At 38.1% G+C, this 22,764-nt stretch overlaps 1 protein-coding gene across 1 annotated transcript in view; it reads right to left on the reverse strand.

Annotated features, from left to right (window-relative positions):
* Positions 1 to 22,764, reverse strand: part of LOC128941409 (chromodomain-helicase-DNA-binding protein 1-like) — a gene marked incomplete at its 5' end in the record, with an annotated part of 51,173 nt that overhangs the window by 27,765 nt on the left and 644 nt on the right. Inside the window, 14 exons of the mRNA XM_054283158.1 lie at positions 32 to 194; positions 368 to 556; positions 1,702 to 1,892; positions 3,177 to 3,266; positions 3,893 to 4,109; positions 4,194 to 4,321; positions 4,863 to 5,041; positions 5,264 to 5,364; positions 6,250 to 6,475; positions 10,796 to 11,049; positions 11,350 to 11,499; positions 14,314 to 14,381; positions 15,084 to 15,185; positions 18,933 to 19,120. Of these exons, the coding sequence (XP_054139133.1) occupies positions 32 to 194; positions 368 to 556; positions 1,702 to 1,892; positions 3,177 to 3,266; positions 3,893 to 4,109; positions 4,194 to 4,321; positions 4,863 to 5,041; positions 5,264 to 5,364; positions 6,250 to 6,475; positions 10,796 to 11,049; positions 11,350 to 11,499; positions 14,314 to 14,381; positions 15,084 to 15,185; positions 18,933 to 19,120 (2,246 nt within the window). The remainder of the gene's footprint in view (positions 1 to 31; positions 195 to 367; positions 557 to 1,701; positions 1,893 to 3,176; positions 3,267 to 3,892; positions 4,110 to 4,193; positions 4,322 to 4,862; positions 5,042 to 5,263; positions 5,365 to 6,249; positions 6,476 to 10,795; positions 11,050 to 11,349; positions 11,500 to 14,313; positions 14,382 to 15,083; positions 15,186 to 18,932; positions 19,121 to 22,764) is intronic.

Here is a 22,764-nt window from a genome sequence, read left to right on the forward strand (position 1 = left end):
ATCACTTAACTTTTTTTTTTAAAGGTATTACCTGTAAGGCTTCCTGCTTATTATAGAATTCATTATCATCTGGTGGTTTAATGAGGTAGCAATGGTTACAGCACTTCTTGAGTTCCATCATAATGTTCAAAAAGCCCGAGGTACTGCCTTTTGAACCTTTACTCAGGGCTTTATAATTCCTGGTTAAAATCCACCTATGATACAGAATGTGCACAATGGAAGTAATTTCTAAAAATTTGTGGAAATATGAAAGATGTAAGCTCTCAAAATATCTTTTAAAACTGCATTATGAAAACCATTACACTTCAGTAATTTTTATATAGAGATGTCATTAAAATAGCAGGAATTAAAAAGTGTCATTACTTACTTGTAATATTGCTTCTGCAATGCACTCATTTCCATCCTCAAAATTTGTTCAACCTTAGCAGGCAAAGACTTTTCTACATCTTTTTTAACTCTTCTGAGTAAAAATGGTTCAAGTTCTTTGTGAAGACTTGCATAACCGAACTCTCTCCCTTTGCCATGCTCCTCTTCAAAATCTTCCCAGGAAGAAAACCTTCAACATAGAAAGAATAAAGGTAAAATAATGACATACCATGAACACAGACACACAAAAGACCATTAATATACCATGTGCACAAACACAAATAGACTTCTTCACTACTCTCCTCTGTTTTATTTAATAAGTTTCTGAATTTGCATCTCACAAGAAATTCCAAATATTTTGTCAGCAAATAGGAGAATGGAAATTAACAATCTTTTGCAGAATGAAAATTCAAAACAAAGTCCTGAATTTTAATTTCTTCAGTGAAAACACAACATTTTACTTTTCTGCATGGAAACACGGGTAGAAGGATATAGAAATTCAATTATATTTCTCAAGAGTAGCATGAAAATTAGTTGTATAGCTGGAGGAAGTGCAAGAGAGTAGACCACCTACCTTTTGCAGCTTGTATGGACTAGCTGAAATGTGATTATCCTCTGGTATGTGCTAACAGACTAAGAGAATGCACTTTGTGATCAAATGAAGAATAGGTGCCAGACAACAAACTTAGTGGCTTTGTTTGCAAGGTTCTGAAGAAGTCAATGCAATGCATAGCACCGAAATTAATTGAAGCGACAATGCTTTGTATTTACAAGATATTTGAATGGAAGATGTGCTCTTATTTATTCCAAATATAAACTGAGGTTAGTATAGAATAATGTCAACCTATTCTATGCAAATCCTAAGGGGAAATTGGCTGCCTGAAGCATAGAATCATGGAATGTCCTGAGTTGGAAGAGACCCACAAAGGTAATCAAAGTCTAACTCCTGGCCTTGCACAGGACTACCCCAAGAATCACACCATGTGCCTGAATAAATTACTGGATATTGGGCATTGAGGTTTTCATTCATGGTGCTAACACAGAAAAGATGACATCCTCAGCTCCATTCTATTTCCCGACAGCAAATCCATATGATTTTTCTTTTAAATAAGGATGAAGCATGTTTTCAAGGTTTTCAGCCATACATCAATCCATCCTTTTCCTGAACTGCCAAAAAAGAAAAAGTGACAGCTGCTACCAAAACAATTTATCCAGAGCAGCATGAAAAATATGTGCATCTATTTTATAAAAAATACTAAAGTTATTTCACAATGCAATTCTTTATTCATTCTCCAATCACTACAATACCCCCCCCCCCTCCATCACATTCCTTACTTTTCTGGCATGATGAAGTGCAGCAAAGACCAAAGCTCTTTAAGGGAGTTTTGCAGAGGGGTTCCAGTAATAAGAAGACGATGATTAGACTTAAAGTCTATTAAAGTCTTGTACAGAAGGGAATCATCATTTTTTAAACGATGAGCTTCATCAACTCCTATAAATACCCAATTCAGACCACCAAGGAATGACTTCAAGAAATTGGGGAGAGGGAAAGACATTATACAAGTTAATATATTATGCAATGTCTGACATTTTACATGAGGTTATATATACACCATCACTCCTTTTATTTTAATAGAAAAGGACACCTATATGTTTTTGATATTAAGTAGAGGTTTTATGTTTGCTAGATTCAAAAGGTTATGCAGGCATCCCAACATTAAAAAGAAAGTATAAACCAAGTTTATACTTAGGGTAAGGAAGAAGACAAAAAGCTGATCTTTACATTTTCAACTGACAAAAAAATCCCAACATAAATCCACTATTGACTCCCTTCTTTTCAGCATGTACAAACAAATTAAATAGAAAGTCAGCAAGCAGAATTTCTTATTATGATTATCATATGCTATTAGGATTAACAAAAATTTTATACGCTACCATCAGGAAGAGAGTAGTAATATAAATATATGTAATACTGCACACACAAATACAAAATAAAACCCATGAAATTTCAGAGTTGTGAATCACAGGTGCTTGGAGCTATGGACTGGTTTGTTTTTTCAGTTCCTGGATGACTAACAGGAAAGTAAAGATTTTGAGATGCAAAGAAATTACTACAGCAATGTTTTTGCCAGATGAAGAATTGCTTGCAGCTGGTGGGTTAATACAATCCTTATTCTTCAAAAAACTTGGCCTATGGAACCACACAATGCTTATTCTGTAGGAAGAAGAGCTAGAAAGCAACCAGCCCAGTTGTGCCAACTTTTACTAGTTCACCAGGCGGTCAGGTATGACAGAGAGCCCCAGAACAGAACGCATGCATAAAGGAGCGGGAACATATGTTAATGACTTCAGGGAAATTATTATCATGTGTTTTTTCAGGGAAAACCTATGAATATGTATGTAAAATATAGCATATAAACAGGAAGCTTCCTGTACTAAGCATGTATTTCAGAGGAGATATCCCCTCATGCATTCAGCCAAATAAAGAATGTCTGCTTCTTCATGCTGTATTGGTGTTATGGAAGGTTTTTTTTTTTACAGATTTTGGTAGCAATGTGAAGCACAAGCAAACTGAAAAAAAAAAAGTTTTACCCACTTGATATGTGGGTTAATGGAGGGGGCAGAAAGTCTAACCACACATACATAAAATCTAAAAGTGGTTAAAGAAAACAACGTTCATAATTCCAAAAGTAAAGCCATCATACTCCCCCATCCATTTAACAGCCCAGAACCTAAATATGTGCCAACTCTAAAGGAATTTTACATTGTACAAATTATTTGTATTTCCCTGAAGAAGTAAGGGTCATTACCTTATCCTTCAGCAAAATTTCATAAGTTGTTAAAAGTATATTAAATTTTAATCGCTTGGTCTGTGGATGCATCCATTCATGAGTTCTTATCTAGAAGAAGAATCAAGCAAACTATAAGCTGTAGAAAAATGGTCTTATTGATCAGGATGACTTCAGGTACTATAGCAATATAGATGTTAAGTGACATACAAGAATCTGATCATGATCAAGGAACATAACAAGTGAAGCTTTTTTTCTTAAAGTTATTAAACAGTGGTGGTGGAGTGTTTGTTAGCTTTTGTTTGGTTGGGGTTTTTTATGGATTTCTTTGTGTGTTTAGGGTTTTTTGTTTTTTGTTGGTTGTTTTTTTTTTTTGTTTGCAAACTGTAATGGATAAGGTTCCTTATAGTCTTCATTTCAGGAAACAAATTAAAATTATGTCTGTTTGGCTTAAATATTTATTTTATGCACCCAAATAATTCCATGACAAAAGAATTTATTTTCAAATGCAAGGTTGCATTTTTAATCCTTTTTATTATTAAACAAGAATGAAATTTTTAATATTCATTCAGATCAGATCAAAATTTATACTTTTAATTTGCATTTTAACCATATGCAATGTTTCAAATAATTATTTGCTCATTCCAAATCAAAATATTGGAGATTAGCATAAGACAGGAACATGAAGTGAGTCTTATTTACCACTAATATTTCCAATGATACAAAGAAATACTCACCATATTTCTGCTAGTTATATCTCCTAAGTAAACCACAGCATTCATCTGAGGAGCCCAAGTTTGAATCTCTCTTTGCCAAGATGTCAAGGTAGAAAGTGGCACGACTAGCAAGAAAGGCCCATACAGTTGATGTTCGTGAAACAGGTAGTTCAGAAAAGAAATTGTTTGTATTGTTTTACCCAGACCCATTTCATCTGCAAGAATACAACTATTCCCTCTAAAAACAAACAAACAAACAAACAAACAAAATTTATAAATGCTTTCAAGTTAAAACCAGCAAGACTAATTTAAGACTACTTACTTGCACCATGAGTGGGCAAGCCAGTTCAGTCCATTTAACTGATAATCTCTTAACTCTAAACTGTCATGTCCTCCAATATAAGATGGTTGCTTCTTTAGTGCAACAAACCTCGGCCTCTGTTTTAGAATCTGTCAAAAGCAAATTGAGCATCAGTCTTACTACTAAGTGAAGTTACCAATATATCTTCTTATAGAAACAAAGAGGCTGTATGATTCTGTTTGGTCACCAAGTCTGGTCTTTATTCATGACAAACATCTAAGCCATATAACAATATCCACCAATTTGCAAGCTAAAATTAGTTTGCTGATCTGAATTCCACAACAGAAATGACAAGAACTCATTCACAAAGGTTACTTTAAAAACAAATTAAAGTAATAAACAATTTCATCTTTGAATGACAAAAAAATAAGTAGGAGCAAATATAGAAACATAGAATGGGTTGGGTTGGAAGGGACCTTAAAGAACATTTAGTTCCAACCCCCCTGCCATGGGCATGGACACCAAAGTCTATTCTTAACAGTAATACTTCCTACATATATAAATATAGCTATCACTGTTATGGACAGCATTCAAAAAGATTTTATAATATGCATTATTGAATGCATAAAATAGATCAGGTTTTAAAAAAATTATTGCAACTGTATAAATCCATTGAAATTACACACTCACCTTGCAGTCCTTAAATGGAGTAGTCTTGGATTGGTTTCTGCTAAAATACTCATCAATACATGTCTGAAATTTTTTGGCAATGAGAGCACCGTCTTCCCAGCTACATTCTGAGTAAGGCAGACCTTGCCATTTGCAATAGTAGTCTGGATAACCAGCTGCTGATTTCTGATTTGAATGAGCTGTAGAAACGCATTAGAGATACTAGATCAGTATTTTCTTTCTGTATTTTAAGAAAGCACTCATTTTAGGTGATAAGACAAAACTTTTCATCAAAGATTTGGTTTTGCCTTAAGCTGCTAGGGATATTAATAACCTAAATTTCTTAACTATAAATTCAACATGCAAGCAATAAACTTGTAATATTCGCAAGACTGTTTTCCATCTGGAAGTTTGTCACGTACCAATTATCCTCTCCACTATTTGATACTGTTTATGTAGATCATCTGTAAGTTCCTGCTGGCAGTTATAATATTCCACATCTTCTGGAGAAGCATTTTTCAGCCTGAAACAGGAATTCATTTGCAGCACTTACTATTTTGTGCAGTTCTAAAATTAAGAAAATCTGGCAATTTTAAAGCTCTGAATGTAAGCACCACAGGAATGCTGCTTAGAGAACTTTGGAAAAGCTACAACTCTGGAATTCCTGCTATAAAAGTGTTGCATCTGGTCCAGGTACGTTATCACTGATGACTGAGGAAGCTTATAAAGAGAAATTACTATCAGCTACATCTTATACTAGTAATGCAGATTATTTACAATATCTGTTCTCAATACAGTTAATGCACTTCACATGGCATTTTCACAGAACACAGATGGCTCACTATTAAGAATCTATCTTATGAGTCACTAAAAATTCCACCACTGTTCATAGATTATATTACACATACTAACAAACTGGAATACCACAACATAGCACTAAAATGTAAGGAATTTTTAAATTTCTTGGTTCTGAGGCTTTGACAGAAGTTTGAGCCAAGAAAACGAAATGCTGTAATGTTTTGAGTGCTTTAGTCATTTCTGATTTTTTTTAATCTCTGCAGCAATTCCCAAAGAACTCTGATCAAAATACAATCAATGACAAAATTAGTAAAAGTTAAAATTTAAAACAAAACCAGAAAACCCACCACTCATCTTGTTAAAACATCATTTATAACACACATATTAAAATCTAGGTGCAGAAGCTGCTTCCTTAAAGCCCTGATTTTACAAGATGTGTGAGTATTGTCACGTGCTCAAGTAAAGTCGGTGTGCACAGAATCTTACAGGATCGTAAGATGTTAGGAAAGCTTCAAATTTAGAGCTTTTGTCTTCCTCTTGTACAGGCACTTAAAGCCATCTATATTGTTACAAAAATATGCAACATGGAAATCGTTATAAAAATACTCACCAGCGTTTTGTTTCCTGATCCTTTTTTTTGTAGTTGTCCAGTTTCTTCATTCCTTTAACATTTTGTTGCTTCAGTGTTTCCTCAGTTTCCCATGTATTATGGATGTGTGACCAGCCTTTCCATTTAATAAGATACTGTATTTCTCCTGGCTCCTTTGATTTTTCAAACCCAGTATTTGGGTCACCATCTGCCTCAACTGCATAGATGGTGGTTGCAGCACCAGTGGCTAATAAAGAAACCACACCATAAGGCTTGATGCACTGCCATAAATTAACCAGTAAAAAAACACACTGCAGAAAGCAATTTGTGATGCTCTTATATGAAGATGCAACTTGATTAATTATATCTACAATGTTTATGTCAGTCTTCTTATTTGAAGAATTATGATGCAGCTATATTAACACATGCACAAGTATACCAACAAGATTCAAAAAAAGCAACCAAAAAATTCTGTCCCTAACCTATAGTCTCATCAGAATTTTCTTAGCATTCCTAGTCTTTCTAATGATCCTGAGAGAATGCTCCACTAACAATGCTTGCTGTCATCTTTGCTATGTCCTTCTCATCTCTAAGAATATAACAGATATTGAGAATTGTGCTTAATCAGCCTTGAGACTTCAATAGCCTACTATTCAATTATTACTATGGATGCCATAAATAAAATTTACAGAATCAAAGAGTGGTTGAGATTGGATGGGACTTTTGGAGGTCATTGGTCCAACCTCTATGCTCAAACAAGGTCACCTAGAACCAGTTGCCCAAGACCATGTCCAGATAGCTTCTGAATATCTCCAAGGAGGGAAACTCCACCACCGCTCTGGACAACTCCAACATGCAAACTGGTAACAACAGATGAGTAGAAGGATAAGGTACTCAACAACTTTTTTTCCTCAGTCAATGCAGGAACTGAAGAGGCAAAGTCTGTCCTACTGCAAGTGAAGATCAGGTTCGAGACCACCTGAGGAATCTGAACATAAATAAGTTTTTGGGACCTGATGAGATGTACTCCAGAGTCCTGAGGGAATTGGCTGATGTAGTTGCCAAGCCACTCTCCATGATATTCAAAAAATCATGGCAGACAGGTGAAGTCCCAGGTAACTGGAAAAAGGGAAACATTGCACCCATCTTTAAAAAGGGTAGAAAGGAGGACCCTGGAAACTAACAACCTGTCAGCCTCACCTCTGTGCCCTGGAAGATCATGGAACAGATCCTCCTAGAAGCTATGCTAAGGCACATAGAGGACAGGGACGTGATTTGGGACAACCAGCATGGCTTCAAAAAGGGCAAGTCCTGCCTGACCAACCTAGTGGCCTTCTATGATGAAGTGACTCCACCAGTGGACAAGGGAAGGGCTATAGATGTCACTTATCTGGACTTCTGTAAAGCCTTGGACATGGTCCCCCACAACATCCTTCTCTAAATTGGTGGACTATTTAATGGATAAGGAATTGGCTCCATGTCTGGATGGAGATCAGTGATGAGTTTGGGACCAATGGTTATTTAATATCTTCATCAATGACATAGATGAAGTGATTGAGTGCACCCTCAGCAAGTTTGCAGGCAACACCAAGCTGAGTGGTGCTGTTGACACACCTGAAGGATGGGATGCCATCCAGAGGGACCTGGACAAGCTCAAGAAGTGGGTCCATGTGAACCTCATGAGGTTCAACAAAGCCAAGTGCAAGGTCTGGTCTGGCACCTGGGTTGAGGCAATCCCTGGTATCAATACAGGCTGGGGGATGAAGGGATTGAGAGCAGCCCTGTGGAGAAGGACTTGAGAGTACTGGTAGATAAAAGGCTGGACATGAGCCAGCAATGTGCTATCAGAACCCAAAAACCCAACCATATCCTGGGCTGCATCAAAAGAAGCGTGGCCAACAGGTTGAGGGAGGTGATTCTGCCCCTCTACTCCCCACTGGTGATACCCCACCTGGAGTACTGCATCCAGTCATCCAGTTCTGGAGTCCTCAGAACAAGAAATACACGGACCTGTTGGAGCATGTCCAGAAGAGAGTAATGAAAATGATCAGAGGGCTGGAGCACCTCTCCTATGACAACAGGCTGAGAGAGTTGGGGTTGTTCAGCATGGATAAGACTCCACCTTATTGTGGTCTTTCAATACTTAAAGAGGACTTATAAAAAAGAAGATAGGGACAACCTTTTTAGTAGGGCATTCTGCTTTTGGCTGGGATAGAATTAATTTTCTTTATAGTAGTCAGTATGGGGCTATGTTTTGAATTTGTGATAGAAACAGTGTTGATATATCAGGGATGTTTTAGTTATTGCTGAGCAGGGCTTACACAGAGTCAAGGCCTTTGCTGCTTCTCATACCACCTCACCAGGGAGTAGGCTGTGGGTGCACCAGAAGTTGGGAGAGATGGTTTGTTTTCCCAAGTAATCATTATGCATGATGGGCCCCTGCTTTCCTGGCTATGGCTGAACACCTGCCTGCCAATGGAAAGTAGTGAATGAATTGCTTGTTTAGCTTTGCTTATGTGTGCAGTATTTGCTTTCCCTATTAAACTGCCTTTATCTCAAACCATGAATTTTCTCACCTTTTTATTTTTTCTGATAGTCTCCCCCATCCCACAGGGGAAAATGAGTGAGCAGCTGTGTGGGGCTTAGTTGCATAGGGCCTGTTGCCATAGGACAAGGGGTAATGGTTTTAAACTAAATGAAGGGAGATTTAGACTAGATATAAGGAAAAAATTTTTTATGACAAGGGTGGTGAAACACTGGCACGGGTTGCCCAAAGAGGTGGTAGATGCCTCATCCCTGGAAACATTTAAGGTCAGGTTGAACAGAGCTCTGAGCAATCTGATCTAGTTGAAGATGTTCCTGCTCATTGCAGGGGGATGGGAGTAGATGAACTTTGAAGGTCTTTTCCAACCCAAACCATTCTATGATTCTATGACACTTGCTTTCCTCCAGTCCTCAGGCACTTCTCCCAGTTGCCATGATCAAAAATTATTGAGAGTGTCCTTGCAGTGACATCTGCCAGCTCCCTCAGTACTCATGGGTACATTCCATCAGGGCCCATTGACTTATGTATGTGCAGTTTGCCGAAGTATTCCCTGGCCTGATCATCTTCCACCAAGGGTACATATTCTTTGCTCCAGCTTTCCCTCCCCAATATCAGGGACCAGGGATTCCTGAAGACTGGTCTTGATAGTAAAGACTGAGATGAATGAAGTATTCAGTACCTCAGCCTTTTCCGTGTCCTGTGTTATCTTGTCATTCAGTAGTATGCCTATATTTTCCTTAGTCTTCCTTTTGTCACCTATAGAGAGGCCTTTGTTGCTGTCCTTGACAATGCTTGCTACATTCAATTCCAAGTGGACTTTGGCTTTCCTAACTGTGTCTCTGCATGCTTGGATTGTGTCTCTGTATTCCACCTTCCCTATACCTCCTCTTTGTTTTTGAGTTTTGCCAAGAGCTCCTTGTTTATCTCTGCAAGCCTACTGGCAATTTTGCCTGACTTCATGCTCTTTGGGATGGGCTGCTCTTGAACTATTTCTCCCTAAACTCGTTTTACTACTTCCCTCCCCCCAACCTTAAGAATCTTATGTGGGGTAATTTTTAATTAAATACAGTTGGTATTACAGCTGAAGCACACTAGCAGAAAGAAACAGGCCCATTTCTGTGAGGAGAGCCAAATAAAGAAGTGGACCCAACCAGATGCAGGGGCAGATATAGAAACAGAGCATTGCAATAGTAAAAGGCATGTAAAATAGAAGAAGTTTAGTCCAAAAGGCTTTTAACACAGCGATGACACTGTGCATTAGAGTAAAGGGCTAGAGTAAGAATACACTGGAAAAAAAAGAAGCAACACACAAGCAGGACATTGCATCTCATCAGATGCTGGAAATATGAAACCCTTACCATCATCCATAAAATTAGTTCTAGAAATGCACATGCAAGCATACCACTGAAATTTTATATTCCACCATCCATTGCACTGTATTGGGACTATTTGAAAATAAATAACTGAAATCACAATCTCAATGGTTCAGCCTTCCTAACCTCATCCTTCATCATTCAGGCTACTGGTTAGCTCTTGTATTCATTCCATTTTCTCTTCACCCTCTTGTATAGAGTTTATACCTATCAAATATCAATAAACTGTACAAATAGTGATGTAACAGTATGCTATGCATTTAAGCAATATTCCACTTCATTTTTTCTCTTTCACAGAACCACAGAATATGCTGAGTTGGAAGGGACCCACAAAGATCATCGAGTCCAACTCCCGGCCCATCCCAAAGAGTCACACCATGTGCCTGAGAGTATTGTCCAAACACTTCTTGAGCTCTGTCAGGCTTAGTTCTGTGACCACTTCTCTAGTTACTTAAGTTCTGCTATGTTTAATTTTATAAGGCTTACAAAAGAAACATCCTTATGAGTATGAAAAACAAAATAGGATTACTTTCTGGTACTTTAAAATGTCTTTACAAACATCACAGGTTACCTACAGCTGAGAATAATTGCTGTTGACATTGCACCACAATGCAGAGCAGCATCTTAAGAACACTGATAACAAAATTACCTCCTTTTCGGCCAATTCGACTATCCATAAACTTCTCTATAGTTTCAAATTCATCTTCTTCAGGCTGTGGGACATCTTCTCCACAGACTTCCAACAAGTCATCAGAATCTGTCTTGGTTTCTTCAGCTTCTTTGTAGCTAACATTGACTGTTGCCTGGCGACGAGATCCTCTCTTGTCATAGTCATCATTGTCTGACGAATCAAGCTGCCTCTTTTTCTGTCCTGCAATCTTTTTGCCACTTTTTGGCTCAATTCTTGAAGGCAATAAGACACAACACAACAGTGGAGTTTCAACATGGACAACTATAAGCCTTCTATATTTGTTTCTGAATACATGTTTTTCATGACTATTCAGTTACACCAATTTCAGTTGGAGCAGACAGGAAAGAAGTATTCAACACAAACCACTGGTATGATAACATCTTTTGTAGATTAAAAAAGGTCTTCAAGTTCTATAATAAATATTAATGTTTTCATTTGCCTGTATAGTAGTACAGTACTTGATTACAAATCAGAAATAGTACCAGAGTAGCTAAAATGCAAGACCTTCTTACCTGCTTGGAGGTTTCCGGCTTTTGACTTTGTTTTCTGGCTCATAGTCAGATTCACTGTCTTCACAACTGCTTTTCTCTTTATCTTCCTCTGATTCAGAATCAGAACTAGTTCCTGATACTGACTCTGACCCAGACATTTGCCAGTCTTCACTGTACATATTGAGAAACAAAATAGTAACTCGCACTAGTTTTCGGGGGGGTTTGTTTTGTTTTTAAAATCAAGCATTCACCACAGGCTCATTGCTTTAATTTCAACATTCTTTACAGAAATAAAAATGTTATAATAGTCATTTCAGCTGGAATGACAGAAAATTATAATGGATGGATATCAGGTAAAAATACCAAGTGGCTTCAAAAGGAATTGAATTCTGTTATCAAGAGACAGATGTAAAGAACAAAATACACCAAAAATATGGATTTCTGTATAAAATACAGCTTTAATAAATGAGTTATTTTGACATGAATAAACCCGACATCCTTAATAACTTTAGTTAGAAAGATACATATTTACTGGAACTTACCTATGATCGTCATAAAAACCATAACATTATATTTTGCAGAATCCAAAAGTCTCTAATAGCTATATCCCCTGTGCCTCATGAATAAATAGCAACTTCAGCACAGGAGCAAAAAATAATAGAGAATCAGACTAAGAAACACACAGAAAGACTTCAACCATGGCAATCAGAGGCACTGGCTCCCAAAAGCCCCAGCTGAGCTTCCAACTCAGTGTTTAACACTCATGCAAGATATTATGAGCAAGCCACTTGTGACTCCCAGTGGCTGTATCTCTGTTCTCCTGCTTAGCTGAGATATTCTACTTTGCAAGAGGAAAGATGTACCCACTGATCAACAGTATCTTAACTCAGACTCTGTTTGTACAGAGAAATTTAATCTTAATTGCATGGGTGTGAGTGGAAGAAAAATCTGGTATGCATTTTTGAAAGGTTGCTAAATCTTTATACTACTATCCAATACCAGTCTTAGGGGGTCTTTGACCAAGATGATCAAATAGTACTAATGTCCTTCAAAAGTGAAATATTACTCAAAGACCTTTACATTCCATTTCAGATGAGGAAACCTAAGAATCAGGGCTTTGACACTTCTTTCAATTAAATATGAAGTGGTCCTCAAATTACATTTTCATTGTGATCAATACATCTGTGTGTCTTGGAAATGCTACAGAATCATCTGTCTCCTCAAAAGATTTTTTTCTGTAAGCTGTAAATTAAAAAACACCCAAACAACAACCTCTCCCTCCAATAAAAACAGAAAAAGCCCCACCCCAAACCAATCAACTCTCCCACCCCTATGCAAATACACAACTTGTATTTATTTGGAGATATAGACAACATATAGAACACCACACTCTGTATGGCTTGGAGCCTGTACTAAATTTATATATAGAAATCAGCTCTGCATGTCAGATAACAGCTGCAAACATACTTGTTTCAAAATAGGTATAAATCAAAATTGAAGCACTGGATAGATGGGGTTATTTGGTTACTAGTTTCTAAACTATCTTTCCTGTAACAGATTATGTTATTAGGTTTAATCACATTCTTAAGTAACAAAAGACAGAATGACAATTCACTCAAAAAGCACTATTTGGCATAACAGCTTCTTTTTGCCCCCCCCCCTTCTTGAAGATATTATATTGACAACCCTGAATACTGAGATGATTAATTTAACTGGAGAAGAGGAATGAGAAAACAATTAAATTTCTATTCAATGTTCATTTAAAAAATACAAAACAACACAACAACAACCAAACAAAACTCACAAAATTACAAACAAAAAAAAAACCAAAACCACCCCTCCCACACACAAGAGGTCACTACCAATGAGAAGGTATAATCTTTTTCACAAACTATTTCATTTACAGCTTAAAACCAGCTCAATTTCAACTTGGATTTATTGACTAGCCAAGATGGTTTATTACTGTCAAACCTGTAATAATTGGGAGGGAAGGTTGCCTCTAAAGCACTGAAAAATTTGGCATTAACTGTAGTAAACCCCTCAGGTTTAGCCAGGGCCCCTTGGAGAATAGAATGCTGACACAGCGGCAAAGAAGTTTCCTGTCTCCAGGGACATCTGCCTTATACCTTATCCCTATAGCCATGTAAGGCAATATTATGTTAGCCCTACTATTGGTCACTTATGGTCACTCTAACACCTTTGCCATTCGTCAGGATTGGATCTGGGCCAAGGGTATAAAAGTAGCATACTGTACCCCTACTAACTCGGAAGAAGAAGAGCTGAGACCCTTCACGGAACCCCTACAATAAAGCCATACATGTGGAACAGCCAGCGTCTTCTGCTTCTCCTCTCTCTACCGTCTGCTGGAGCCTTAGGCCAAGGGAAAAAGCTACCTAGCAAGCAAAGTTGAAATCATAAGAGCTGCCTAATCACTAAGAGCTGAATATTCCCTGCTTGCTAGGGCTGTCCCGCGGCCTTGGTCTGAGAGCGAGCTGGCTTCTGGCACCCAGTCCCCTTGGGGACTGAGCTCTGGAGCTACAGTAGCTTGCATAGGATAAGACCAAGCAAGGCTCATTTAACTATGGGATTCCAATTCAAATTTTATCTGAGACAAGCTAATTAAGTAATTTTCTATTTCTTCAATAATTTTCAGAGGACCTTCAGCTCAAAAACATGCCACAAACAAGACAATTTTAAAAATAAAAAGTGGTGATGAATGTTTTCCAATAATACTGTAGGTAATACAGTCTCTTGCTCAGAAATGAATAGTGATATCATAAATTATAGAATAATTTATGTTGGAAAAGACCTTTAAGATCTATATATATATTGCTTTCAGAGTATTTATTTTAAAATGTTTCAAAATGTCAATCAAAATTGAGAAGCACAAGACTGTATTTTAAGTGCAGAGAAATTAAGACTGGCTAATTATAAGCATTATGTTGCCATAACAAAAAATTATATAATTTATGAAAAACATCTTACTCTCTATGTTTTTTCTTCTTGGCTTCACTGGAAGAGTCATCTACAGAATCTTCACTGTTCGATGAATCCTGCAGATGAAGAAAAGAATATACGCAATTTATTACCGCAAAAAAGAATGAAGTATTTTTAGTATTAAAAAGATAATTCAGCTCCCACTTTCAAACAGAAATCCTATTCTTCATGTCTTATCCTCTTCACGCCTCTCAATGTACCCATTGATATTGAATAAGATCAGGATTGCTGTTGATTTCATATTTCTCCATCTAAAACATACCATGTCAGCAGAACTCTAGAAACTACTACAAAAAACTGTTTTAAAATATAATCATTGTGCCTACATAGTCAGTTTACACTGCTGCAAATTAATAAATCAAGATGAAGGTTCTCTCAAAAGCCTAATAAAACCTCTTGCCCTTTGAGAGCTGTCTCACCTTTCATATACTCTCACATTTAAATACCACTAAGAAAATTGTTAGAATAGCATATATGTTTCTTCTCTCTCCACTCCTAAACAAAAAAAAAATAAATCTATGAACCCTCTTAAAATTATTTTCCTAAAAATCTAAACTGCTATCATTTTGACACAACTCATGTTACACCCATGTTTCCTCATAAGCGTGTTGGTTATTTGAACATTACTTTTATAGACTAAAACCAGACTTGCTAAACACAAGGAGAACAGAACTTGGCTCTAAATAATTTTATTCTAACATATGGGGTAATGAGAAATGCACTTCTACATTTTATTTACTAACTCGTATATTATTCACCTCTTCTGAACCACTGTCTGATGAGGCTGCCTTCTGTTGTTGTTGCTTCTTGACCACTGCTGATCTCTGCACAGCAAGTATACTTGGACTGGACTTCCAAAACTGAATTGGAATTCAGATACAAGAGTAATTTAAACCTATTGAAACTTTAAACTTTACCACATACTTACTTTTCTTAAGCTGAGCATCATCACTACTAAGATGAATCTCAATTTCATTATTAATAAAAAACTCACTACAAAATACTGCATGCATTAATAATACTGGATAGCATTTTAAAGAAGTGAGACTTCTGTAGAAAGGAATGTTATACAATAATTGTTGGCACAATTTGTACATCAAGTTGTCGTGGTTTGACCGGAAATGGGACATCTGGGATATGTTGTTTTGCTGTGGTTACCAACGGGTGGTTGGAATTTAAGATGAGCACCTGGTTTGACCAGTGCGGCATTTGGATCCACCTCTTGAGACTACGAACCCAAGGGGTTAAAAGCAGGGCTCTTGTCCTTCAGAGCCCTCTTGGGATTTCCGGCGTGAAGGAGTCTCTCCCCCGGCCCAGTTGCTGGCTGGGCTGGGGGAGGGGAAAGCCACGTGGCCCATCTACGGTAGGCCCGGATTTGGCGGAAGGGTGGGGGGAGCATCGAGCGACCTGTTTATCCCCCCCCCCCCCTTTGCTTCGCAGAACATTGCCTTTCCTGGGAAAGGGATAGGAGTGGAAGATGAAGGAAGAAACCAGGCCAGTAAGGGGGGTCTGGCAAAGGGAGAAGAGAGATGTTGAAGGAATGGAGGAAGATGGAGTGGCAATTTTTGCTGGACTCTTTTTTGTTGTATATCCATGGACTCTTTCCTGGTGATGCAGAGGCTGCAGTGCAGGGGGAAGCGGAGGCTCGGAGTCAAGAGAGTTTGGTTTTGAGACCCCTCGGCCCCAGGGGGTATAGAAGAAATGGGGGGGACAAAGGTCCCAGGGATGAGACTGTGCTCTGCTTGGAACGAGACGAGGCATCCTTAAAAGGCCCTGAAGGCAGGCCCCTGCCCCATCCCATGCCTGGTGGTGAGAGCACCTTGGCATGGAAAGGAGATGTCACGAGATAGCAAGACTCCGGGCGGATTGCTGATTGTGACACAAGGAAGGACTCCGTCTATCCCTTATGAGCTGAAGATTTGATTTTTTCTAAAGGGTGGTGCCAGACCGAGTGTGGATAATTTTGGAAATGTAAATGTACTTGGGAATTTGGTGGGAGGAGGATAAGGAAGTGTTTCTGTGTAGTTTTCATTCTCTTTGTGTGTGTAGTTTAGTAATTGTGTGTGTAGTCTAGTAATTGTGTGTGTAGTTTAGTTAATAAACTTCTCTTTATGGTTAAGTTGGAGCCTGCTTTGCTTATTTCCTGGCCACATCTCACAGCAGATATCAGGTAAAAGGTATATTTATGGGGGCTCTGGCTTTGTCAGGCCTAAACCATAACAAAGTATAACAACAGTTGTACAGGCCTCTATTATTAAGATAACTCCTTTTTTTTTAAGTAAATTTTTAACTGATCTAGATAACTCCTTCCAGACCACTTTGCTCATCTACTCTTGCTTCCTATGGCAATACTGAAGTACACACAATCAGAATATCTTGAGTTGGAAGAGACTCATATGTGGCCGCAGCTTTCTTTACAGAGAGCAGCAGGCACAACCTTCCCAGGATTTCTCCTGGGGAAGGCAGTAAGAAAATTCAGAGAAAGAAGAGAAAAGAATTCTTATCTCTATTTGCTGTGCCTGTTGCTTGGCACATGGTGAATGTGTTATGGAGATTGTTTACCAAAAGTGATTTCTTAATTGGCCACTGGTGATGGTTGCTTTGATTGATTGACCAATTAGGTCAAAGCTGTGTCATGACTGTCGGAAAGGGTCACGGGTTTTTCTTTAGTATAGTTTAGTATAGAGTATAGTATAGTATAGTATAGTATAGTATAGTACAGTATAATATAGTATTGCTTAATAAAGCATTTGTTCAGCCTTCTGAATCATGGAGTCATTGCACATCATTCCCCGGCTGGGAGTCGTCCTGCATCGATACCCATAAGGATTGAGTCCAACTCCCCACTCCTTGCAGGACTACCTAAAACTAAATCATATGAATAAGAGTGTCATCCAGATACTCCTTGAACTCTGACAAGTTTGGTGCCAAGACCACTTCCCCAGAGAGCCATTTCCCATGACCAATCACCCTCTCAGTGAAGAACTTTTTCCCAATGTCCAATCTGAACTTCCCCTGATGCAGCTTCATTCTATTGTCTTGACCTGGTCACCAGAGAGAGGACATCAGCACCTCCCCTTCCACTACCCCTTGTGAGGATGTTGCAGACTGCCATGAGGTCACCCCTCAACCTTCACTTCTCCAAGCTGAACAAGCCAAGTGACCTCAGCCACTCCTTGTAAGTCTTGCCCTTGAGACCTCTCACCATCTTGTTCATCATCCTTTGTACACTCAGTTGGTTAGAGCATGGTGCTAATAACCCCAAGATTCAATCCCTGTACAGGCCATTCTCTTAAGAGTTGGACTCAATGATTCTTGTGGGTCCCTTCCAACTCAGAATATTTTGTGATTCTAATAGTTTGATGTCCTTCATACGTTGAGGTGCCCAAAACTGCACACAGTACAGGTGGTGGGGCCGCACCAGTGCAGTGCATAGCATGACAATCACCTCTCTCAACTGGCTAGCAATGCACCCCAGGGCACAGTTGGCTCCTAGGGCATACTGTTGACTCATATTCAACTTGCCATCAACCTAAATTCCCAGATCTCTTTCTACAGCATTGCTCTCCAGCTGCGTTTGCCAATTTGCATGTATACCCAGGATTACTCTGTCCCGGGTGCAGAATCTGGCATTTGGTCTTGTTAAATTTCACACAGTTGGTGATTGCCCAGTTTTCTAGCCAATCCAGATCTCTCTATAAAGCCTCTCTACCCCTGAGGGAGTCAACAGCTCCTCCTGGTTTAGTATTGTTGGCAAATTTACTTAATGTACATTCAATTCCTGTGCCCAGATCATTTATAAAAACACTGAAGAGAAAGGGCCCTAATATTGAGCCCTGAAGAACCCTACTAATCACTAGTCACCAGCCTGATGTAATTCCATTTACTACAACTGTGAGTCCAACCCATCAGCCAATTATTCACCCATCATTTTATGGACTTGTCTAGCTGTATGCTGAACACTGTATCCAGAAGGATACTGTGAGAAACAGTATCAAAACCATGAATATGAACAACAAAAAAACCCAAAACCACAAACACAAAAAAGTATCCTTAACAGCCTCTGAATCTTACAGTAGGAAATATTTTACTACCCTTCATGTATATCATATCATCCAAATTAAGGCCATATTACATAGAGAAACAGATGAGAGCTCATCCATTGCACTGAAGAGATTTCTAGACACCACTCTTTTTTTCTAAATTAGGCAGACTTTTTCCCCATACAGAAAACAAGATGTACCTAACCCTGAAATTGTTGCACATTTATTGATATGAAGAAACTCAGCATTAGAGAGACAAGTTTAAAAAAAAATTAGAAATAGGAACATTATCTGTGGCTTTGTCCTCAAAAATATACAATATGTTAATAGGTCTTCTGCATTATAAAATTTAAGTAATTATCTAACTGTAGGTATTTACAGAAATGAGAACTTAGCAGCCTTGTTTGTTATGACAGCTAAGTATGTAAATTCATTAACCCAATCAATTTAACATTCTACGTAAAAATTATGGAGGTTTTGTTTGTTAAAATAAAAACTACTTTTGCAACTATTCTGCACAGAGTATTTTTTTTCCAAACAAAGGGTTAATTTATTTTGTTTTACCTCGGATCCATCAAGTTTTGGTGGGAGTTTAGCTTGAACTTGTTTCTTCTCTCTAGATGTGTCAGACTCTGAACCAGACTCAGAGTCACTGCTACCAGATTGACTGCTACTTCCATCACTACTGCTTCCAGAGCTTGAACCAGATTCAGAAGCTGATGCTGACCCAGAATCATCATCTGACTGACTGCAATTAGAAGTTAAAAAGATATTACACAATGGCTAATTAAATAGGATTTTTTAAAAGTCACATAAAAAACCGTTAGCTTTACCTATAAATTGTTAGCTTAGCCCAGACACATGGATAGCATACAAATGAATGCACTGGATCAAATAAATCAGGAATGAAAATTCAGTTTAATCAGAAACCTTTCACTAAACCTTAAAAGAAGCATTGGGTACTGGAGCAGAAAGAGGAAGTGGCAAAGGAGGGAGAGAGGAGAAAAAAGAACATCTATCATTAATTTGGAGGAGTAAAACAAGACTATTTCTCACCCACCCAAATCCTTATTTAACTTTAAGAAACACAAATTTTTGCATATACACATACATCCAATTGTTTTAAGTCTTTTTAGATCAGCAGTGTGTTGCCCCTCAATTTTTTGAGTACGCATTTCTTCAAAGCAAATATAAACTCTGTTTTGTTTCCCTGCTTTTATTTTTTTTCATTAAAAGAATAGGTGGGAAAAGTATCTGTAAGGAAGTATTTGCAAGTTACATTTAATGCTGTGATTTGGACCATCTATATACAAAATACAACCAAACAATTGATTTAAAAATGTTTTTAAAAGTAACTGGAAAACCAAAGGTGTGTTGCCACACATGATTTAAATCCATGCAGACCATCTTATACTGTTAAAATAACAGCAGTAAAATTCCCACAGAAAAACTCTGAATTTGTCACTAATTATATGACTTGTACAAAGTTGTACATAATCAGTGACCTGAGCATATTCTTGAGCCACTGGATTATTCCACCTGTACATCAATTTTTCACACTATACTTAACATATTCAAATAAAATAATATTTAAAGTTAAACATTTATTTCATGCCTATTCAAAAGCATAGAAACATTTGGATTTCTAAAATAATTTTACAAAGGAACCAAGCTGACACTTTAATCAAATTCCTCATTAGGTTAAACACTAGCATACTTTAGATATATCATGGGAGAAAACATTGGAATTACAACACCACACAAACAAAATGCTTTTAAATTATGTACACTTGCGTTGCAAGCATTTAAAAAGAAACAACCTTAAAGATGATAGCAAAATCCAAGACAATAAAAACCCAAAAGCTAATAATAAAGTCCAATCCTATCACTGCCAGCACAATTTACCTGGCTGTCAACCAGTAAGAATGTGTGTCTGTGGGTGGTAGCTTGATCATCTTCTGCACTAGAACACACTTAATTGACAACATTTAAAGCCACAAAACAGAACCACAACTCTCCCCGCTGCTAACACCAATTAAATCGTACTAGTGAGGAGGGGAAAAAAATTAAGCTATTCAAACTGATTCCTGTAGATAGCACTTCAACCAACCATTTGCATCTACTGACTTTTAATGAAAGAAACAAACCATGATAAAACTTCCTCATTTTGAAGTGGAGGGATATGAAAAAATATGACTGCTAGCTTTACTTATACTTGCTGGAGAGCAACAAAGTTGCTTCCCATGCCTGTCATCAAGGGCCTACTTCAGGCATGATGCTATAATGCTAATGTGAGAAACAACTGCTCACTTTTAAAATTTCAAAGGTTTATTAAACCTTAACAAAAAATTGCAACAAAGGACTGAATAAGGAAAAAGTTTTCAGCGCTGGGAGCTCCCATGACTACTAGCAACGTGCTTGTCTACAAAATGGATGCTCTGCCTTTTATATCTTTAGTGCCTCCTAAAGTTTTGTCAGTCAACTCTTTCTCTGCCGTTTATTGGTGGAGATTACTTTCTTACATCTCGATTGGAGGTCAGGTGTTGTTATGCTGCACCTCCTGGTAACAAGCCAGCCTTCTCTAAATGTCCTGACTACTAAGGTTATTACAAGGGGGAGGGAAAAGGGGTTTATGGGGGAGGTGGGGGACACAACATATTACAATAACATTACTATACATGTACATAATATTTATCTTTTAATTGTGAGAGCCAACTATTACATTACTCATCTATACCAAATCCCCCCTTTTCCTTTTCTATGAGTCATTTGGCTCGAACAATTAACTCTTATTTTTGATTCTGATCATCTACCCTTACTTCTCAAAAAGAAATAAAAATAATTTTTACTAGCATCTGTTGATGTGGGCGAGGACAGTGGGAACAAGAAAAAAATCTTATTTGGAAATGGACAAATTGGAATACAGAGGCCAATTTAGTCTTGCTTTTTTAGTCGCCGTTGGATTAAGAGACAACTGAGAAATGATAGAGGTCTGGTATGGCTTCCTTGCACCTACCTTACCATGCCTACAGGGTTGCCACCCACAGCAGGCCTAAAATATTCTTGGTGTTGAACACAGAGGCCAACCCAGTCTTGCCCTCTACTCCTTGTTTTATCTTACTCGTTGGTTCTTAAGGAAACTGTCTCAATACTTCTTACAAATCTCTGTGCATCTCCCTTTAACAGATGCTTGTAATTCTTACCTATTAAAATAGGATAATTACATCAATGATACAGTTCAAACTCCCCACCCAAAGTGTTAGTAAACAATCTTCAACATAGCTGGTGAAAGCTCGACTATACTTTTTGGAGATCTTCAAGCTTCTTCGGTTCTCTCTCACCTGGTCTGGATGTTACAGTCTATTCTTTGGGTTCTTTCACTGGGCTTTGAATTCTGTCAACATGAGTCCACTCCCACTCTGCAGTTCACACAGCCAATTCAGTGGTTAGTAGTACCTGAAAGGGACCTCTCTACTGAGGGGTTAAATTGAAGATATAGTACATAGCACTGCCTTATATGTTTGACACAAGGGAACTGCGTGGCCTATGAAGAGAGATTTAGCACTTAGCCTAGCATCCTGTTTTGACAGATGTAGTTTCTCGGGAACATGGGCTAGAACAGCAGTGAGTCACAGCCATTGTAGATACCCCTGTTTATAGAGATTTAATGGAAACTTAAACACTGTTAAATTTTATGGAAATCGCTGTATGCAACTTTACATAAACCTTTTAGGCAAAGTTATACATAGAGGCAAATTTTTCTCCTTACAAGAACAGAGTGTACAGAGAGAGCTGTAGCAATGTATCTGAACAACTTAGGTAACATTGTGCCCTAGCCAAACTATCTCCAGTTATTCTTATCAGAGCCCTCTGGAATTCATCAAGGTTACTAAGACATAAATTGTGCTAAATTAAGAAAGAAGAGGCTGAGAAACAGAATACCAAGACCACAAGAGCTAGATAACAGAGGGCTGTGAACCACCTGGACTGTAACCAATCACATACCCTGAAGAGTGGGTGCAGAACGTGTGGACAAGATAGAAGTACCAATCAAGAAATGCATGACTAGCGTGTGCAGTAGTTTTAGAATGTATAAATAAGTGCATAATGTAAACAATAAATGGCTTCTGCTTAATCATATTGGTTACTTGTACAGGAGTCCTGTTTCCTGCATTATTGGTGAACCACGACGTGATACACAAACATGCTAATTAAGTAGACAGAACCCTTTGGACCTTTTGGACTCTGAAGAAGCTTCTACTGAGTGAAAAAGCGGGAAGCCTGGTCGGAGAACCCCGTGGCGTAACCGGGGTGGGGGAGGGGTCGGAGGACGGCTCCACCGAGTCAGATCAGAAGTCAGAAGACGGCTCCGGGAAAAATATACTTACGCTGCAGC

The sequence above is a fragment of the Melozone crissalis genome, unplaced genomic scaffold, assembly GCF_028551555.1.
Source record: "Melozone crissalis strain CALT ecotype California unplaced genomic scaffold, PUWL_Pcris_2 ptg000035l_1, whole genome shotgun sequence".
NCBI lineage: Eukaryota > Metazoa > Chordata > Aves > Passeriformes > Passerellidae > Melozone > Melozone crissalis.